The following is a 21,946-nucleotide window of genomic DNA, read 5'->3' on the forward strand; positions in this document are numbered from 1 at the left end:
GAATTTGTAATGTTTTACTGGTTTTCATGGGAATGTTACTGGTTATAATGGAAGCTAATGGTGTTGGTTTCTTGGTAATTGGTCGCCTTCTATTGGTGGCTTTTGTTAAAACCACTAAATCCTAATGGAATATGTCCCAAAACACACTACAGGACACTGTTTTCAATGGTTTTAATGGTTAAAAGTTGATGGTTTAATGTTTGTAGTGGAAACCATTAGAATCTCTGTGATGGTGTCTATTGTGACCGCGAGAGGGCGACATCTGCTCTTCAGACTCTCAGAAATACACAAACCACTGCCAGATTCAGCATTAACATCACGTGCTGAATACAGAACTGATAACTCATTCTGTGTAGAGTTGATAACTCGTGATAACTAACAGGGAACGTTCTTCCGGTAAAGTTTAAAAGTTAATAGAACATTTGTTCAAAGTTACCTGGTCTTTAATGATGTTTGTTCATGGATGTGAGGTTTTATTGTGTTACTTGTTTTAGAACGGAAGTAACGTTCCCATCATGGCTGCGGAATGAATGCGCTTAACCTCAGCAGCGTGACCAGAGAAAACGCTTTTGAAACATTTATAAAACTGGACGTTTTCAGAAATAACATTTTCTAACTTAATAGGAACATTCTTAGAACATACTTTTGTTAACTAGCTAATAGCCGAATTTATAACACACATAATATGACAAGCACACTTTTCACACACATTCATAGACGCTCCAAATATTTGTTCACTCTCCATCACGAGCATCTGCGCGTGCACGGGTGGGAAGGTGAGTGACGTCATCGGGACCGAGCACACACACACACACACTCACACACACACACACCTCTCTCTCTCTCTCTCTCTCTCACACACACACACACACACACACACTCTCTCTCTCTCACACACACACACACACACACGCGCACGCGCGCGTTTATAGGCAGGGATTCTCCTCATCATCGCACAGAACAGCTGTTCTGGGCAGAGACAGACATGAGCGCGCAGAGACTCGTTTCTTTCTTCTTTCTTCTGGGTTTGATCTGGTTCACGAGCTGCGCGCCGCCGACCTGTTACTCGCGCGCTCTGCAGCTCAGCAAAGAAATCATGAGCAATCTGGACAAAATACATCAATATAGTCGCACGGTAAGAGAGTTTATGCTATTACACAGCACGGTCCCATAACGTCTATTTACATTTGCATCTTTTTTAGGGTGTTTGCTCATCTGTAATACATCTATAGGACGTTTCCTATCAGATGTCAAATAGACGTATATTAGATGTCTTTAAGATGTTTATGATTTAGAAAGTATGTAAAGCTGACGTATGACAGACGTCTAGCAGATGCTTTCCAGATCGAGCGATCTTTAACAGACATCTTGCAGACGTACATATGCTGTCTGGGGTATGATTATGTTATGGTCATGTATAAACTTGAAACTTTAATTCTTGCAGAAAACATGCGCTGGGTTTCTGCCGAAGATGTTTCTAGACGTGCACGTGAGTGAGCATTTCCGTCAGCTGTGAGAATCAATAACTAACCTGCACTGATTTCATTTTGTTGTTCTTTCTGTTGAGTATAGTGTGGGGTATTAATGATTACATGTAATCTGGGTTACATAATCAGATTCCAAAAATGATGTACTTGTAATTAGGGTATATTACATTTTAACATGCTCATAATTAGATTACAGATACTTGTTATAGATTACATGATTACATATTATTCACACAGCGGCAGTACATTTTTCATAATTTATTGATTCTGCCTAATTCTTAATTTATCAAATCACAAACCCACTGCAGTTTTTATATTACAGTTTTTTTCAATTACTAACAAGCTTTGTTCAATACTGATGCCACATTTTCAAAACTGTTCATACAGTCTGCATTACCAAACGGTTGATCTCACCTCCAAAACTCACTCAGACCAACAAAACACTTCATACACTGAACAAAATTATAAACGCAACACTTTTGTTTTTGCCCCCATTTTTCATGAGCTGAACTCAAAGATCTAAGACTTCTTCTATGTACACAAAAGGCCTTCTCTCAAATATTGTTCACAAATCTGTCTAAATCTGTGTTAGTGAGCCGAGATACTCCATCCACCTCACAGGTGTGGCATATCAAGATGCTGATTAGACAGCATGATTATTGCACAGGTGTGTCTTAGGCTGGCCACAATAAAAGGTGACTCTACTGTGTGCAGTACTGAGTCTGTGTGGAGTCTGGTGTTCTCTGGGCTTCTCTCGCAATCCAGAGACACACAGGACAGGTGACCTGGAGACTGTAGTGAGTGTGAATATGAATGTGTGTGATGGACTGGCCATCTGTCCAGGGCTTGTCTTGCCTATGACCCATGGCTGCAGCCTCCTGACCCTTCATGGGACAAGCGCTGGGAATAGATGGATGGATGGATGGATGGATGGATGGATGTTCAGTACTGTGAGGGTTCTAGTCCTCCCGCTCTCTGCTGTCCCACCAGTGTGTCTTCCCTGATCCATGTTTCCAAACAAAATCATTCCGAAACCATCCATTTATCAAAAGATAACCGAAAAGAAAGAAAGAAAGAAGAACAAGAAGAAGATGAAGAAGAAGAAGAAAAAACTAAAAATAGGACTTCTGGCTCGCCTTTCAGCTGAAATTGCATTTAGTTGTGTTTGGAATAATTATTATTCAGTTTCATAATAAATATTCTGCTAAGATTTTATATTTCAATATAATTCCTGCAGAAATGGACAGTTTTCTGATTTGAACCTGCTTTTATCAGTTTTGAAAGCAGTGTGTTCGCGTCTGAGAAATGTGCTGATAATGTAGTGTTTTTCAGGTTGTGGAGTATGAATGACAAAAGTGTTTGTGGATTTTGAGAAATGTGGTCATTGCATGCATTTTGTCTGAAAGCAATGAACAATGATTCACAGTTTGGTCCGCACAGACGTCTGTATCGCTGAATGTGTGAACAGTTTTGAAAATGTGGCTTCAGTATTGCACAATGCTTGTTAGCAACTGAAAAAAACTGTAAACCCAGTTTGGGAAACCCCAGTTTAATGTAATGTTTAATGCATTTTATGATGTTGATATCAAAAAATGGAATATATTTTCTTTCTCTTTACTTGTGAATATCAATGTGTTATGTTTGATGGTAAGTTTAAAACAAGTTAGATGAAAAAAAGTAATCCGAATGCATTACCTAAAATGAGTAGCCTAGATTACATTACTAACTACAGTTTTCATCATGTGATCTGAGTGTGTGTGTGTGTGATGATATTTGGCTGATGGATCACTCGTCTCATCTATGATTGGACACGGCATCCTGTGGGTCAGTGAGATTCTCTGGTGTTTTGCAGAACTCCTGCATCAGGTCCAAGCTGCGTGATTTCCTGTATGTGGCTGAGAATCTGCCCACTGAATACTGCAGAGAGCGGCCGCGCATTCGGCTCCTGAAGCGCCGCGTCCAGACCCTCTATTCCATCATCACCCGCGCCTGCTACCGGGTATGTGACGCCCTCAGAACGCAAACCAGCCTCTTATAGCAACTGTGTCATTGCGAGAGATGCATTGTGTGTGTGTTTTCTTGTGTAGGATCTGGTGTTTTTCACAGATGACTGTGAGGCTCTGGAAACAGGAAACATCAGTCCACGATACTCAGAGGATCGGCTGGAACATCTGATAGAGGACGCCTGAGATAAACACAAAAACAGCACCAATGCTTTCCCTGATATTACACCAAAACATGTTAAACAAGCACACTTACAGCCAGAGAGAGTGTGTGTGTGTGTGTGTGTGTGTGTGTGTGTGTGTGTGTGCGCGTGTAAGAGTGTGTGCAGCATGTGTGTGTGTGTGTGTGTGTGTGTGTTTTGATAGAACTGGTTTTGGCTGGTAATGCCCAGTTCTAGGTGAGGTTCCCTTTTAATGTGTATCTGTGTGTGTGTATCTGTGTGTGTGTGTGTGTGTGTTTGTCCTGCATTCCACTAGTGAGGGAAAAACTTTCCACAGGAAATTTGCAAAATGCCAGTCATTCATCTCAATCCGTTCAGTAATAAAGCAGTGGCCTGTTTACATGGCTGCATGTTTGGCTTATTGACCGCAACATGTAAGTGAGATATTTAGTATGATTTCCTCCTCGGCGCTCGGTTACACCTGCATGACACGCATTCATCTACTCCTGTCACAATATCACAATATATCACATTCATCACTAATTCTTCTGCATCTCTTCACCAGCTCAGCCTTTAATCACAGCGTTCCTGTCATATATTAAGTAACTTTCAGTAATGAAATAGTAAAATATTTTATTAATAAAATACATACGAGTTTGTGTGATTTTTTTTTACACTGAAATAAAGTTGGTCTAGAAACAATTTTCACAGATTGCTAGCAAATTTCACACAGTAAGCAAGCAACATTGAATTAAAGAAGTACTCCATTATTTTTGTAGTGAATGTTGAGTGTTTTTATACTGGTCCTCTTCTTATGGAAACAGTCTGAGATGGTTGTGTGCAGCAGTGATGTTTCTTGTAGCACCTGGAGACAAACATGACCTACTTCTCGACTCGGTTTGGCAGTGGATTCGCATTCGTCTGTCGCTGTGTGTGGAGCGACTCGTTAAATTAGTTACAGAACGGACTGTCATGAGAGAGATATAAATCAGCCATCCTTCACACAGAGATTTGGCTTTATTTTCGTGGCAGGCATTGTACTGGAGAGCTCCAGATTTGACTGAGCATGCAGATCTGGAAACAATGCCTGGAACATTTGGTAACCTTGTCCTGTTTCCTGAGAAGATGGAACAAATTGCCTGTTCTCTTCCTGAATTCACTGGCACTCGGGAATTACAGCTGAAGAGAAAAATGAAATAAGGTACAAATGTGAACAGAAGGTTAGCAGAACCTAAATAATCAGCACAACAGCAGCAAGTCATGAACAACCAGAGAAAGTTATGATGAGCCTAATGAGTGATCAGTGCACTTTTATGGGGACAGAATGATAACAAACCAGTTATTGTAAAATAATCAAAGGAGGCAAATTAACATCAAAAGAATGCATATAAATGAGACACCATTTCTGTTACACCAGACGGCTGAGTAATGCCAGCTCTGACCACAGCTGAGGTTTTTGTCAGAGAACAAGCAAAACTATTTTACAGTGATAACCAGAAGCACTGCATTTGAACGGGGTATGTGTTGATTTCAATACACATGTGCATACAAAAAGAAATACCAAGAGTATGTTAAAATATTTTAATTCAGCATTTTCCATCCATTACATGAAAAACGTTCGTGGGTGTTAAACTGCATGGAAAATAGGTTAAGGAGTTTGAAAGGAAAATGGAAATGGTTTTCTTTGTAAATAGTATAAGAACAATTAAATATCTAACAACATCTAAACATCTGTAGCCTGAGCGGTCACATGACTCACGGTTCAGGTGATTGTTTCCGGATCTCTGCAAATGAAACTGTGGTATTTGATTCTTATCGGCGGTTTGGTTAAGGCTAAGCTAATGGTGAGTGAGTCTGTGTTGTTTCATGTTGTGCTGCTTCAAGCTGAGAGAAGGATTACTGCAGAACCTGAGATAAAGCCCAGGTAAAACACTAACACTGACTGTTTTATAACCTCTATCCCATACTGCCAGAATTTCTTACTCCTATAAAAACAGCAGCCAGTTTAGCTTTCACACACACACACACACACACACACACACACACACTCTCTCTCTTCAAGATTTTATTTACAAAGTAGAGTCTTCGTACCTGCCAGAAGCAAATCTACTTAACCTCCAAGAAAAATAAATATAAACAAACAACAATTCTTATCTGACTTGCAAAAACAGGAGAAAATGAGGACAAAAGAAAATTGCACCCAACTGACTGCTCCAACACTCAAAGCAAAGAGGCACACGACTCGAAGCAGCACACTGCAGCCAAAACACAGTTCAGTTAGGTTTTAAATTTAAGTTTATCACAAAGCTGCACACTACAGCCATAACACCAGTAGCAAGCTTAAGACACACCAACAAACAAACACAACACTCTGGGAACGTCTCACATGTTCTGGGAGAAAACCTCTCTGATTCACGCTCTTGTTCCTCTTAAATACGGTTCCTCTTCACACTGACGAGAGGCAGCCGGTAGCTCCAATCACATAGATTAGGACAGAATGCAAAACACTACAGAAACTACAACTCCCAGCAGGCCGTTGGGTCCACTGGCAGCACATCATGAATGACACGCACAACAACAGCACTAGAAGAGAAAAGTACAAAACCCAAACAACTGAATATACAGTAAACACACATTGGAATATACTGTCAGTTACTGTACAGCAATAAATAAATAAATAAATTCAGCATCCTCTGCCAAGCTGCATTACAGTATTAGTAATATCCTTATTTGTTATACTATAACAGTTTCTTAGTCTCTCTCCTCGACAGACTCTCAGTTCTGCACAAATACATGTCAGAAGTACTCGGCTACAAATCAGTTCAGCAGTTCTGAGTTTGAGGCTGTGTGCTACTGTATTTACAGTACAAGTCCTCTCATCTGAAGTACTGTAACTGTAATGTGTGAGTAGATGATCCTGCAGGCAGCTTTCCTTCTGATCAATCCATGCACAAGAACATGCTCAACTATAGCGCTTTATATTTCATCAGCAACAAATGACCTTTGACCTCATCCCCTTCATTTTTCTTTTCTCCTCTTATTCCTCTTTGTCTCCCGCGACCAGGATTCATTTCCCAAAACACATAATCGGCTCTTGTTCATATCATCCTGAGATTCTGACTGCTGTCATCGGTTCTGCTACTGTAATGTTCACACAGGGATAAATGTGTGCGGTTTGTGTTCATTTTGTGATTCTTGAGGTGGTTGTATTGTGTGTTTGTGTTTTCTGAATGAGAACATGGTTAAATCTGTGCAGAATGATGCTGTTCTTGTGTAGAGTTTTGCAGAAAACACTGAGCAAACTGGAGCGTGTGTGAAAACAGGTCAAATGTGTTCAAAGCTTTAAGAAACGTCTTTGTTTTGAGAACTGTATGAATGGTTTGGAAAATTGGGTCAAATTAATCAGTTACAGTGTGTTAGCAATCCAGAAAAACTGTAAAACACAAATTCATACGTCCAGGGCCGTAACAGTAAAAATGACATTATGATGCTGCCATCTTTCTGAAGTCATTCTTATCTGTAATTTGGCTCTGAATCTCAGGTGAAAATTTGACCCCCCTCTACAAAATAGTGGATTACTCAGTAAATATTCATTTGTGTGTGTGTGTGTGTGTGTGTGTGTGTGTGTGTGTGTTCGCTCTCTCTTCTCTCTCTCACTCACTACTTTTTGCCCACTGGTTTTTACATTTACTGTTGTTTTTGTTCCTCTTTAATAGTATGTTACTCCCGTCACCCCTAGACAAAAAGAGAGTGTAACATTACACAGAGATTGGCAGGTCTGTTAATAAAATCTGTTGACTTTTAGCAAGACATATTAAAGATATCTTAATGCCCTTTTAGATATTGGGTCTTAGCAAACTTTTTCCTTTTGGCATCTTCATTTTTAAGGCCCTATATGGTTCGGTTCGGTTCCCTTCTACAAAATAGTGGGTTACTCTGTAAATATTCATCCATGACATTTAATATTTTGGCTTTCATCACTATATATGTCTGTCTTCAGAAAAAATATAAGCAAAATCAAAAATGAGGTGGGGAAGTTTTTGAAATTTGTTTGATTTGACTCGGAATGTCACCACAGCCTTTGCATAGTCCTTTTTTTGTTCTTTTTTTTTGGTCATCAGTTTGTGTCCAATAAATGGATGATTTCGCAAGAACTCAGCTCTAGGTGAGAACGGAAGAGGAAGGGCTTGTGAAATGCACGTGCTCTGATCTCTAAAGGCGGCTCTGAGGCGTGTTTGGAGTCCTCGCGGTGTAACGGCGCTCTCTGGCGAACGAGCGCTGCACTGCGGCTCTTCTGGCTCTGATTCATGTTTGATCAAAAGAGCGTTTATTCCTCAGACATCAACTATGTTTTCAGTTTGCACTCCTGAACGCGCTGAACATTGCACTGAAGGACACTTCAGCTCACGCGACGGACACGCTTGATAAAAATAGTGCTGTTTCTGAGACGAGAGAATATGCACATGGCTGAGAAGGAGATCTTTAAGGGGTTGTCTTGAAATGTATGAGCAATCTAAAAACGGATTATGATGAGATTTTAAAAAGTGGTTTTAAATTCTGCATTTTTAACAGTTTTTAAAATTGTTCCAGCTTTAAATAAATCCCAATAATAACGATGACAGATGAACTAATATCTTTGGAATGATCTTTAGAGCGACCCCCCCCCCCCAAACTGGTGAACGGTTGACAGCCAATCAGAAGCTGAGCATTTGGTAGCTAGAAGACAAAACTGCAGCGCGTTTAGAATCAACAGAACGTTATCGTGTGTTGGTGAGGGCGCGAATTGGTGTGAACGAGCCTTGAATATCATTTAGCCTACAGGAATGTAATGAAACCCAGTTTAATGTTAAAACAAATTCAAAAGCTCAAATGCTGATACGTTGATATGACTGTAATGTCGACTTCTGACGCTAATGACGCTTCTTAAACATCAGGGGGTGAATAATTCCGCCCGTTAATGCCGCGTGACATTCGAGCGAACAAGCAACGCATCATAAAACACAGGCAGAAATCATTTTGTGGTTGGCTAAATGAAACACACTTTTAAAAGAAGCCAGAAAATGGGTTATTTACAACAGTGGTTTGCTGAGACCCGGCCTAAGTGTTATAATCGCTGTTTTTACGAGCGTTTCAGGCAAATTTCCATCATGTTTACGGTTCCATGTTTAATTTTTTTTTTTTTAATAAGCATCTCATTAGTTAATAAGAAAACTGTTCTTCAAAATTACACCAGTAATCTCTAAGACAAAATTTCAGTCTATGATGGAGTTTGCTTTTGTTTGTGACTCAAAAGTTCCGCATCATTCTGAGCTGCTGGAGTGATTTGGCAGCATTGATTAATTTTAATTGTATTGTTGTTATTTTACATATTTACCTTTTTAAATACATTATTTTTGTGATTGTATAGCATGAAACTTTAAGCATTAAATCGGATGTAAAAATGCAGCTTCAGTTTGAATGTTCAAATATTTTTTTAATTAATATTTTTTATTATTATTATTATTTATTTATTTATTTTTTCTGTGTTGAAAGTACAGCCAGCTGCATATGTGACCTGGGCCACAAAACCAGTCATAAGGGTCAATTTTTTAAAACTGAGATGTATACATCATCTGAAAGCTGAATATAATCTTTCCATTGATGTATGGTTTGTTAGGATCAGACAATATTTGTCTGAGATACAACTATTTGAAAATCTGGAATCTGAGGGAGCAAAAAAATCTAAATATTGAGAAAATCGCCTTTAAAGTTGTTCAAATGAAGTTCTTAGCAATGCATATTACTAATCAAACATGAAGTTTTGATATATTTACGGTAGGAAATTTACAAAATGTCTTCATGGAACATGATCTTTACTTAATATCCTAATGATTTTTGGCATTAAAGAAAAATGGATAATTTTGAGCCATACAATGTATTGTTGGCTATTGCTACAAATATAGCTGTGCTGCTTATGACTGCTTCTGTGCTGCAGGGACGTACGTGTAAGTGTTTTTAAGGTCACTTTTATTTGAAATGTGAAATAGGTTTGCTAAATATATAAGGAAAACTATATGTTAGCCATATATCAGTTAACTGGGGTAAATAACTGCAGAATAGAGGCTAGCTGGAGAATGATGATGATCAGAGTGAGTCTCATCAGTCTCTATCTCGTGTCTGTAGATGATTTCATGCTTGTGTCCTGAAACGTGTTGGTTAAATATTACACAAACTATATTTGATTTAACACCTTAATGCCCGATCGTGCTAATATTCATGCATTGGTGTAGCTTTTCTCGGTGGTGTAACTTTTATTATCTTTCCTTAGTTTTTTCCTTCTTATTTTGCAGAATCACATATTGTTTTGTATTCACATGGGCATTTGCATGTCTTTCCAGAGAAGCTTATCATGAAAACAAAAATCATGAAATTTAATTACCACGAAACAGTCAAAATATCTACCATTCATGTTCAGCGCACACTTATAAAACGAATACTGCAGTAAACAACATACCACTCATAAATAATGTTTCTTTAATGTAGACATTTAGCTTGAGATGTTGTCAGTTTACTATACGACACGATGTTAACCTCCATCACAGGGTTATTATTAGAGAAACTTATTGTCTTATTAATAGTCGTAATGATAAAATTGCGTGTTTGGGTTAATCTGTATGTTGTTCATATTATAGGCCGATTATTTTCCAGCTGGGTTTTACAGTGCATGTCTTTATAAACTGATCTTTTATTTAAGCAGATGTTAGAACTTTGTATTTTTCTCACGGTCTCAGTTTTCAATGTAGGGCCTGTGTCATCGTGCATTTCATGTGTCAAATAAATCACTGAAACTGTACGCCTATGTTTAAAAAACGTTTAAAGCGATGGTTTTCAGTTAACAAACGGTTTGCAGTTAAATGTTGAGTAAATATTCTGGAAAGAGTTTAAAGTTGCATGAACCGTGAGGGGGCGCTGTAGCTTATGACAAAATCAAATGCCCAGACGACATCTCAGCTTTTGATGCAGATGCGAATTTGAAACCAAAATAATTATTATTAGATGTTGTTTTCGATGCAGCATTTGTTTCATGGACACTTCTTCCAGACTTTATTGTATTTTTTTCCCACTGTGTGTCATTCCAGTGAATGGAAAATATTTTTGCAATTAGTTGACGTAATATATTCCAGGGAAATGGACTATTAATATTGGGTAGGTCTTCAAATATTCGTCTCTCTCTCTTTTAAACGGATGGTGCTTGAGAAATATTTTTAGAAAAGCCAAATTTGGAGTTAACAGGACGGAAAGAAAATGTGTGTGTGTAATGTATATATATATATATATATATATCACTATAATCAAATAAAATAAGTACCATTACCGACACATTATGAAGTTTGAAATATCATGGAAAACACTGACCAGAACGTTGAAAAACCCCTAACCTTCTATAAACAGGAAAGAACAACCAATATATAACATAATATACATAATCTGTAACGCATTTGCACCGATTGCATGTGCGTGTTTCATTTCTTTCAAGTGAATAGAAATATCAACAACGTCAACTGTGATTGTGATCACTTATTACTTCAAAGTTTAATTTATGGTTTTATTATTTTAATGTTTAACCCTGATTTAGATTCGTTTTATAGAAATGCATGCGTCTAGAGGTCTGAACTCGCTTCTCTGCTGCAGTCTTTGAATGCTGCTTGAAGAGAGAGAATGACAGACGTGGCGCCAGTGAAATGAAGCGCCGATTCTCTTCGCAAACTTCCCGTTGTGATATTTTGGATGATAAAAACAAGTGACTTTTGTTTCCCTTTTAGCCCGGGGCGTGAAGAGAGAGAGAGTGTGACCTCTTCTGAAAAGAAGGGACAGATTCCCCTCAGATCTTTTGTGAGCTTTCAGCCTGCGCGCTCACCCGTGTGATTCTCATCTTATTGTCATTAGGGCTTTTATTAATTACCGAGCAGTGACTCCAGTCCCAGCAGAATGTTTTCAACCCTGGCCCTTTTTAGGCTATAAACGATATTAATTCCATAGATGGGTTTTTCCTGAAAATCGCATGCTCATTTTAATGGTCATCTCTAGAATGATTAAAAGTTTTTGAAGCACCAAGCCAACATGTGACCCAGCGTCAGTGATTAAATATATTTTTTATAATAGCCTACCAATAATACGTAGCTAATACTTGTTATAATAGCTACTAGATAGGCCTATACTGACATTTAAACTATAGATTTGTTGAAATGACATATGCATTAAATAGATGCAAAATTCATCAGTGACATTTATTCACCCGTAAATTAATATCTTGAATACTCTCGATGCGTTACTGTAAACATTAGATCAACCTCTGTCTTTTATGTGCTGCAGGTCCTCCAAACTCACGGTGTGTGCTATAATTTCATACCTTCAGTAGGATTCCAGTCAAATCATTTAAGGTAATTTCACGTCTAAACCCAATCTTTAATTTCACTGGCTTGTTTGAACTTCTCACAAGTGACGGTTTTGTAGATGTTGGTCTCCTCGAGGTCTACCGGCGCCAAGAAAATCTAAGTGGGTTATTTCAGAGCAATAAGCAACAGCTGTGGAAATACACTCCAGCCAGATGATAGATGACAGTTTAAATGCACTTTCACCACGACACTCAAAGACTGCCTGTTCTTTTTCGAGTTACATTTTACATAGATTTATTTCTGTAAGAAATTATGTACCATTACCATGTGGACACAAATTGTGCTGAGCAAGAAACCTTTGATGTTAATCTGGGTCCACAAATTAATATTTGCAGAACTGTTGAGTTGTTTTAAATTTCATTGACATATGCCAGCCTCATAAAACAACAGAAAATACGATCGACACTTTAATCTGCTTTGCATGATTTTGAAGGAGTTAGGAATTTTGTTTGTAGTATTTGTTAGGGTGATTTTTATGGATACGGTTTCTGATGAGAGCGTTTTTCATTTTAAGTTCAGTCCAGTGCCTGGATTGCAATGAGTCATCATCAAATTAGGAAATATTTTGGTTCTATTTTGGGACGTGTTTTTCAATGCTTAGAATCCATCTCACAATCTAGACCATGTTTCTGCTAAACCAAGGAGAAAACAAAGAATAGACCATTTGTCATTAATTTATTTAACAAATATATTCATCATATAAATGGTATTTTTGTCCAAATGTACAATATTTTACATTTCAGATCCCTTTCGAAGGGAATCATTTCAACAACAGTCAGTGTTGTTTATTTTTAAAATGCTGTCGTTTAAAACATTCATGCGAGTTTGAATCATAAACGCATTGCTACGAATGCAAGTGTGAGATACAGACTCTTTTCACCTGACCTACCTTTGACCAAATCCGTTTTCATAACTCTCTGTGAAAGTGCAGGCCGTGTGAAATGCCACCATTAGAGTAAACCATGTCCGCTTTTATCGGAACAGAATTGCTGAAGATGGAGAGAAAGTCACATCAGATGCACTGGGTCGTCCTTTAAGCTAAATGGTACATGCTATATCCCATGTGTGTGTAGAGTCCCACCGGAGTCACGCTCACCGAGTGTCTGTGAAACGGATGCGAGCCGGTGTATGAAGCCGGAACGTGAGCGCCGACTGGGAATGAAATCCCGAAGGCGGGAGGAAGCATCGGTTTAGTGGCCATTTTTAACTTCTCGAGTTCGGCCTCCTGGAGCCGCTTGGCTTTAGCTCTTCTGTTCTGGAACCAGATCTTCACCTGAGTCTCGGTCAGGTTCAGCGAGCTGGAGAACTCGGCCCGTTCTGCGATGGACAGGTACTGTTTCTGACGGAACTTCCGCTCCAGCGCCAGCAGCTGCGCCGTGCTGAACGGGGTCCGAGGCTTTCGGTTGGTTTTGTGTTTTCTCAGAGGACACGCGGGAGGACTGAGACGCCCTATAGAGACAACAACAATAACAAAACACACCGACCTTTAGATTTATCTCTTACACTACTTTTGAGCTCCGCAAAGTATAAGTAGCACGGTATATTTGTAGCAATAGCCAACAATACATATATGGGTCAGAATTATCATTTTCTTTTATGCCAAAAATCATTTAAGTAAAGATCATGTTCCATGAAGATATTTTGTAAATTTCCTACCATAAATATACCAAAACATAATTTTTGATTAGTAATATGCATTGCTAAGGACAACTTTAAAGGCAATTTTCTCAACATTTAGATTTTTTTTGCACCCTCAGATTCCAGATTTTCCAAATATTGTCCTATATCCTAACAAACCATACATCAATGGAAAGCTTATTTATTCAGCTTTAAGATTATGTATAAATCTCAATTTCAAAAAATTGACCCTTATGACTGGTTTTGTGGGCTAGGGTCACAAATAAGTTCATAGTAAGTAGCAATCATAATCGTAGAATATGCCGATTTTAATTGCAATAAACAGGCACTTAAATGTCTTAAATTATTGGAAGAAATCACATTATTGGTGCACTTAAACATGGTCAGTGCAGTCCTAAACACCTTTAAGGACTTTTAAATATGTCTTAGATATTTTTGTTGAGCAAATTTAGTGTATAATAATTCATCAATGTTTCTGGTGACCTCAATCAAGCCAAACCAAGTCCCTTATAAAAATTAACCAAGGTTTTACAACAAATAAAACCACAAATTAACCATGGTTTGACTACATTAACCATAGTTTACCCAAGGTATTTGTTGTAAAATTGTAGTTTTACAAATGGTAAACAACCCCCCAAAAAAACATGGTTGCTACACTTTTACCCACAGGCTATCTTCAGCCTGAACAATTAAAACTTCCATAACTATACATCATAACTGACATATTTATATTTATACATAGAATTCGAAATTTGTACATTTGTAAACTGCACACTTGTAAATAACATTAATTTATACATTTACATTTTTTGATTCTGATTCTTTTACTATAATAAAACTATGGTTAATTTTGGTAAAGGGTGGGCCTCCGTGCACTTTGTCGCAGATATGAATCTGAGCTCATATGGACCAATTCAAAGCATGCAACAGTTAATTGCTTCACAAGCTCTGCTTTGGCCAGTGCATTGCTGTAACTCACGGGGAGAGAGGTGATGCATCCATGCGCTCTGCTCCGACTTTTCCGACAATTTCAGAACGTCAACAGAGAACGTCAACCGAGCACCGGTCCGCTCCGGATCCGCGGGAGTATGCGACGCTCCGGCGGAGGAGCTCGGTCTCCGTTCTGCCATCAGAGCCTCGACGCTGAACGGGAGAATCTTCGGTTTCTCTGCGTCCTCCTCCACACCGATGCTGGTCTGCATCTCTCCTTTATCTCCTAAAATCACACGGGAATGATCTTCAGCTTTAAAACCAGTAGACGTCATGGTGATGACTGGGGCCATGCACGAGTTTCACTTGGTTTTTAGTATAGAGTGAGAGATCGGATGCTTAGAACATGCTGCTGTTTAACTCCTCTGTAAGCTAATAACACGCGCGTCATCCAATCAGAACAGAGCGGGGCGGGGCTTAAGTTTCTCCTGAAGTTTGACTGTTGTGTCTGTTGCGTTTGTGTATCTGTGTTGAGTATTGCATCAAAAACAGCGAAAGATAAAGGAGGATACTGCATTGTGTAATGCAGCCAACTTTTCAAATGTTATCAAATTAACAATAAATAACTGCAGTGACAATACTGTTTGTGACTACAATATTTCATTTATTTTGACACATTCTTTTGCTGCTTGCCTGTTTTTTTTTCTCTTCATGTCAAAAAATCCTGAGATCAGGAAGGAGAAACCCGGATTTCCCCCCCTAACTTCTACTATAGAGAACGCGCAAAAAAATCAAATATAAACACCGCGATGTGTCTCTACAGTATCAGCTTCAGTAATTGCTGAACATATTCAATCAGTGGTGATTAGTGTTTTAACGGGGTAATTATTAGTCTCGGTGATGTTGTTTTTTGGCGCCAGCAGCGGCGGGATCAAAGCGCGGAACTTTAAACCTCGCGAGCAGCCGCAGGACATTCCGCCGGAGTTTCTTAAACGATCGCAAGCCATTTACAGGCTCTCTCTCTCTCTCTGTCTCTCTCTCTCTCTGTTTACTAGCTGCTGTGAGCAGATCAGAGCTTGCGATGACAGGAGAGTTAGGCAAATTAGGCAAACACAAATATTAATAATAAATCCGTGTGAAGTGTAAGTTCCTGAATGCAATGTTTTCAGTTTACTGCTGTACCTTCATGCATGCTGTGCATGGAGCAGTTCTCCTCTTTCGTAAACTGCAATTGGTTGTAACTGATAAAATTACACGCAAGCGGTAATTTAGCATTTCCTTAATTTCACATCCGGCACTTAAATGGAATAAATCTGTAATTATGCTTGGAGACACTTAGAGCCCATTAGATGAAATGAGTGGCGCTGTGTGTCGCGCACTTTGAAGTTGAGCGCTGCGGGAATGTTTGATCCTTCCGCAGTAAAAATGAGCAACATAAACACAAACTTGCACACACGAAACGCATTACCCACCCGCTGCCCGAGAAAGGACGGATCTCCTTAGTGTAAGGGAGTAGTAAATATCTGGCGTCGGTTGTGTTTGTGTAGGGAGCAGAGTTAGGGGCAATTAGCATGCCAAACACTGCGCTTTAGGGCCAATGATGTGCCGTGGAGAAGGTGATTACCATAGTTTTTTATTGAAATCTCAGGGCAACAAATGAGGGCTGAACTGCGATACAAAGCGACTGTAAGTCCCATCAGAGCTTTGTTTAACTTCACAAACTCCACCTTTGATTCCGAGTCTGGAGGCAGGCACTCGAGACAAAGAGCCTTTGTCGTCTCTCTCCGAGAGTTGTCTTAACCCTTTTCATGCAGAGTCTGTCAATTCTGACTTAAAAGACTTAAAAGGTTCCGTGGATATCAAAAGACGGTCCGAGGGAAACGTTTGCCCTTGGTGAAAAGCCAAACGATTTCGGGATCTTTGTCACCGCGGAACATGTGTGTCCCATTAAGCTGCTTAAGACACACAAACTCATGCGGTGTACTTTGATTCGTGTCGTTTACATGATGGTTAAAGTCCTCGGATATAAGTGACACGATCCCGACAGACGCACGGATTGAGTCTTAAGAACGCGTCGCGTTCGGAGCTTGATCGCAACATTATGATGCTCTCGCTGAAGATGAAAGCCGCTGCTGCTGGAATCATTACAGATAATGTCTCCTATTTCAAAGCAATTAGCGCAATCAGGCATAAAGGGCCACTCAATGCCTTACGGTTATTTAAGCTCCTAAACGCGAGTGTAGCTCTCTGTCTCCGAAAGGCTTGTCAGTTCAGATCTCTCGCTCTCTTTTTTTCTCTTTCTCAAAATTCAAGCAGATTTATTATCATAGCAAAATCGTATCTGAAAACACAGAGGCCTACACATTTACATTCACTATTCAAGAAGTTCAATAATATAGTCTCTCTCTCTCTGTGACATGATTGTTCAGATAATTTGTAAGTTTGTATATAAGAATGATTTATAGCCTATGAGAAATTAATTGTTAAATTGTAAATATTGTTAAATGTGTCGGCTATATGTCTATTTATCTCATTTGGAAGTACAGTAAAGGTTTGAAGGCTTCACTGCGGATTCAGAAAGGTTAGTCTTCACACTACAGATGCGATACGGCCGTCGTTTTTTGACGACCTCAGTGATCCGATCACAAAACGTTTTAGACCCCTTTTACAATCTGTATTTAACACTGAAAACAGGGCCGCTGTCTTTCGGCAGGTTACATCTTTACGCCTGTAGGTGGTGACCTGTGACTTTATGAGTGAGTCATTTCAATATTTAGTTAAACCTTTCAAAACATTGATTTATTCAGGATCGAAACAACTGTCTTTGTTAGCCAGTCATTGAATTATTATTATTATTATTATTATTATTTTTTTCATTCAAACACATTGCTGCAGAGGAAAGACTGTCTTAATGAGTAAGTCACTGATTCATTCATTCATAAATATTGTTAATGTTACATTTAAGCACCCCAAAAGGGTTTGATTAATGAGTAATGCATCAAACCAATTTCCCAGTGACATGATATATTACTGATGTGTCAGTCACTTTCCTCAGTCATCATAATTTTTTGCTTTGTTGCATTTTTATCGCATGGATTATAAACTGAAGCAGGACATTTTATTAACAATTATTTGTCAGAATTCAAGCAGATTTATTATCATAGCAAAATCGTATCTGAAAACACAGAGGCCTACACATTTACATTCACTATTCAAGAAGTTCAATAATATAGTCTCTCTCTCTCTGTGACATGATTGTTCAGATAATTTGTAAGTTTGTATATAAGAATGATTTATAGCCTATGAGAAATTAATTGTTAAATTGTAAATATTGTTAAATGTGTCGGCTATATGTCTATTTATCTCATTTGGAAGTACAGTAAAGGTTTGAAGGCTTCACTGCGGATTCAGAAAGGTTAGTCTTCACACTACAGATGCGATACGGCCGTCGTTTTTGACGACCTCAGTGATCCGATCACAAAACGTTTTAGACCCCTTTTACAATCTGTATTTAACACTGAAAACAGGGCCGCTGTCTTTCGGCAGGTTACATCTTTACGCCTGTAGGTGGTGACCTGTGACTTTATGAGTGAGTCATTTCAATATTTAGTTAAACCTTTCAAAACATTGATTTATTCAGGATCGAAACAACTGTCTTTGTTAGCCAGTCATTGAATTATTATTATTATTATTATTATTATTTTTTTTTTCATTCAAACACATTGCTGCAGAGGAAAGACTGTCTTAATGAGTAAGTCACTGATTCATTCATTCATAAATATTGTTAATGTTACATTTAAGCACCCCCAAAAAGGGTTTGATTAATGAGTAATGCATCAAACCAATTTCCCAGTGACATGATATATTACTGATGTGTCAGTCACTTTCCTCAGTCATCATAATTTTTTGCTTTGTTGCATTTTTATCGCATGGATTATAAACTGAAGCAGGACATTTTATTAACAATTATTTGTCAGAATGTTAATATTTTGTATTTAGTTAATATTCTGGTTTTACTCACTGAAAAAAACTACACTCTTCAGAATCATGATCTCTATTTAAAGCATAGTTTATCCAGCATCTTGCAGATCTTTTTATTTTTAGTAGTAGGCTGTTATTATTATTATTATGAGGGGACACATATTTATGAATGAAACATTTCAAACTGTAGGGTGTCATCGAAATCTAGGGCAAGTGAAAAGATGGATCTTGTGAATCTTGTGTTTCCACAAACACGCCTGATATTTGCGATCTAACTTGGACATTTGTTGAAATATTGTGAATTGTTTTAGATTGCGGAGAAATCAGCTTCCACACACAGGACGCGTTTGGTTGCTGTTCCATCCCGATAAAAGCGCCTGACTCTGAGCTCGTGTCTCAATTACCTGCAGATGAAATTTAATTAGTAGCAGTTTTACACACAGAACTCGCTAATAGCATTAATCCCAACTCACTGAGCTGAATAACGTGTTTGCTCTGTGGATTCACTGATTGAGTGCTTAATAAAACTTAATGAAATGCTTAATACGCGGATAACAAGCTAACAAATCAAATACTGACACAGTTTGGTAAAAACGCCATTTCTGAGACACCAAAGCATTCAATCCACTGCATGCGCATTAGAAAAATAAAACGAATTAGTCCGATCCTCTCGAAAGACATTAAATATTAAACAACTGTACTATTTTATTGGTTGATGTTTTTATCACAGATTGTGTTTTTTATGCATGGTTTTACCGCTCACAGTAGTTGCATGGGAATTTAAATAATCATATTTATTGGTGAAAGACTCTGATTAGCCCATTTAGTTATAAATTATGATTAAATATTATTAAAACAGTACAACAAATAAATACGTAAACTAGAAATATTGATTGTTGCTTGGTATTTAGTAATAACATTTTAATATAGTAGTTAAACCTTTTCTACTTACTTGACAATAAATGGTGGATCTGTTCTTTTGGTCCCACTTTATATAAGGTGGCCTTAACTACTATGCACTTACATTTAAATTAATAATTTGGTACAATGCACTTATTGTGTACATACCTGTGTTTACGTTGTACTTATATTTTTAAAAATACTTGTATGTAATTACATCTGAAATTAATTTCTGTAATTACATTTATAATTACTGTGTTGACCGATCACTTACACCTTAACCCACCCTTAAACCCACCCACACCACCAAACCTGCCCCTAACCTCCCCGTATCACACCTCAATAGCAGCAGAAGTGTTTTGCAATACAGTATGAACACAATGAGCACATTGTACTTATTTTTTTATGTAAGTACATAGTTAAGGCCACCTAATATAAAGTGTGACCGTTCTTTTTATTTATTTTTCTGGGTTAAGGTTGTTTGAGTGCAATTTGCCCATTTTATTTTATTAAATATGCCATGTTTAAATTTAGTATTTTCCAATGTTCATTAATATTGCCTGATATACAGTAGTCAATATTTGAAGTGGATCAAAAAAGTTAATCAAAGCTGTCCTAAGACAAGAACGCATTTTGGTTTTAGGTTTTAGTACAACTTTGATGAAAGGTTTTGATACACGTCAAATGTTGACTACTATACTACTATAAGTAATAAACAAGCGTGTGCTCGGCTTTTGGACCTGCTGAATCAAATCAGAACAGTTCTGATAAAAGCTGCGTTATGAAAAATGGAAATCTGTCCTCTCTTCATCACGAGTTCAGGCACTGAACAACTGTAGCCTAAAGAGCTCTGAAATAATGCATGCATCTGGACGGACTGGCTCTTCTGTCAGACCCTGCACTCTTCAAAATGGTTTTAAGAACCTTCAAAATGGTTTTTGCAGTGACGCCATGGAAGAATCATTTTGGGTTCCCTAAAGAATTCCAAATTGCGTGGATGTTAAAGGTCCTTCATGGAATCACAGATGCCAATAAAGGAAGTTTTATTTTTAAAAGTATGCGTGGATTCCAGCACCTTCAAAGTTACAGTGTAAAATTATTATTATTATTATTATTATTATTATTTCATCTCCGGAGCTGTTTTTGGGCTACTTTCCTGATCACTGGATCCGTGTCTCTCCCGTTGGTTCTGTTGTTTGACCCGCGCTGTGTTTAATCACGCAACGCTTTGACGGCTAAATCACAGTCTCCCTCAGGAGCTCCGTGACACGCACTATTACAGCCATAAATCCGAGGGAGGCGCTTCTGCTTCTGCTCTCCATCTGCGCGGGAGGTCAGGTCGGTTTAATGAGGCCGTTAAAGCGCGATTGATTCCGCCTCATCTTTACGATCAGCTCGCGCGCCGCTATCAGTCCCGCCGCACATTGAGCGCGCGGCCGTTTGTCTCGTTTCGCGCGCTAACATTCCCGCCCCTCAAACCCCGCGCGCCCCATAATTAATTCCTCATTAGACAGCTCTTTATTGTTTAATTTGCGCCATTCGTAATCAAATTGGGCAGATTAATTGCTACAGAATTTAGGGATGCTGAAAAATAAACGGGTTTCATTTTCTCCGCTGAATTTTCCCGCGATAAATCCTCCTTCCATTACCCAGCAGCCCTGATGGATTCACACATTCTCCCGCGCCTGAGCGAAGCCGTTTAACGGACTGCATTAAAACGTCGCCGCAGCGATATATTTCTATTAAAAGGCTAATTGTAAAAGTCAACACTACAAATTCACGTTCATTGGTGTGTGTGTGTGTGTGTGTGTGAGAGAGAGAGAGCTGAACTTGATTTCAGGATTCTTAAATAACCTGCTGCCAGTTGCATAAGCCATTAAAACTAACTAGCAGTTAACCAGGGCTTATCTTACTTTTTTTTTTACTTTAATATACTTTATTGTCATGATAGTGTTTATAGACATTGAGCACAAAACAAGCAATGACAAGAAAAATAAATAAAGCCAATGATAACAAATTACAGTGTACTGAAATAAGGTGTTAAGTGATGATTAAAAATAAGAAAAAATGTATTTGATCAGTTTCTGGAGAACTATAAAGCTGTGGCATGAGGTTAGTATTTCTCACCTCTTTCTGAATTCAAATTAGATCATTCTAGGTTTTTATGTTACTGAGTTACATATGATTAGTCTTAAAGAAAAATAAAAAAAAGTATAAATTGTAAGTCTATACAACCTGCCACTAATTCTTATCATATAAGGTTTTCTGTTTTCCCTCCAATATAATTTTATGCAATCACAGTTTTTTTCAAAACTTACACACACTTTCAAAACTTTTTTCTTTTCTTTTCTTTTTTAACTTTACACACAAATCCAAGAATTGCACACAAAATGCAAAATGCCTCGTCTCTT

The 21,946-nt window shown here is 38.2% G+C and overlaps 2 protein-coding genes across 3 annotated transcripts; one reads left to right on the forward strand and one right to left on the reverse strand.

The window, feature by feature from the left end:
- Positions 1–853: 853 nt before the first annotated feature.
- Positions 854–4,298, forward strand: LOC131553215 (cytokine-like protein 1). The gene is made up of 4 exons (XM_058797691.1): positions 854–1,135; positions 1,445–1,489; positions 3,340–3,486; positions 3,575–4,298. Exons 1-4 carry the CDS (start codon positions 986–988, stop codon positions 3,674–3,676), a joined length of 444 nt encoding a protein of 147 aa, XP_058653674.1. The 5' UTR covers positions 854–985; the 3' UTR covers positions 3,677–4,298.
- msx1a (muscle segment homeobox 1a) lies at positions 4,268–15,811 on the reverse strand. 2 transcript variants are annotated; one of them, XR_009274132.1, is made up of 3 exons: positions 14,704–15,811; positions 12,976–13,535; positions 4,268–4,830 (listed from the first exon to the last, which is right to left on the reverse strand). XR_009274132.1 is itself a non-coding variant. In XM_058797690.1 (2 exons), exons 1-2 carry the CDS (start codon positions 15,005–15,007, stop codon positions 13,120–13,122), a joined length of 720 nt encoding a protein of 239 aa, XP_058653673.1. In that variant the 5' UTR covers positions 15,008–15,811; the 3' UTR covers positions 12,799–13,119. The 2 variants fall into 2 exon arrangements, 1 of the variants encoding a protein (XP_058653673.1); XM_058797690.1 differs by lacking the exon at positions 4,268–4,830 and having other exon boundaries at positions 12,799–13,535.
- Between the last annotated feature and the right edge of the window lie 6,135 nt (positions 15,812–21,946).

The sequence above is a fragment of the Onychostoma macrolepis genome, chromosome 14, assembly GCF_012432095.1.
Source record: "Onychostoma macrolepis isolate SWU-2019 chromosome 14, ASM1243209v1, whole genome shotgun sequence".
NCBI classification, from domain to species: Eukaryota; Metazoa; Chordata; class Actinopteri; order Cypriniformes; family Cyprinidae; genus Onychostoma; species Onychostoma macrolepis.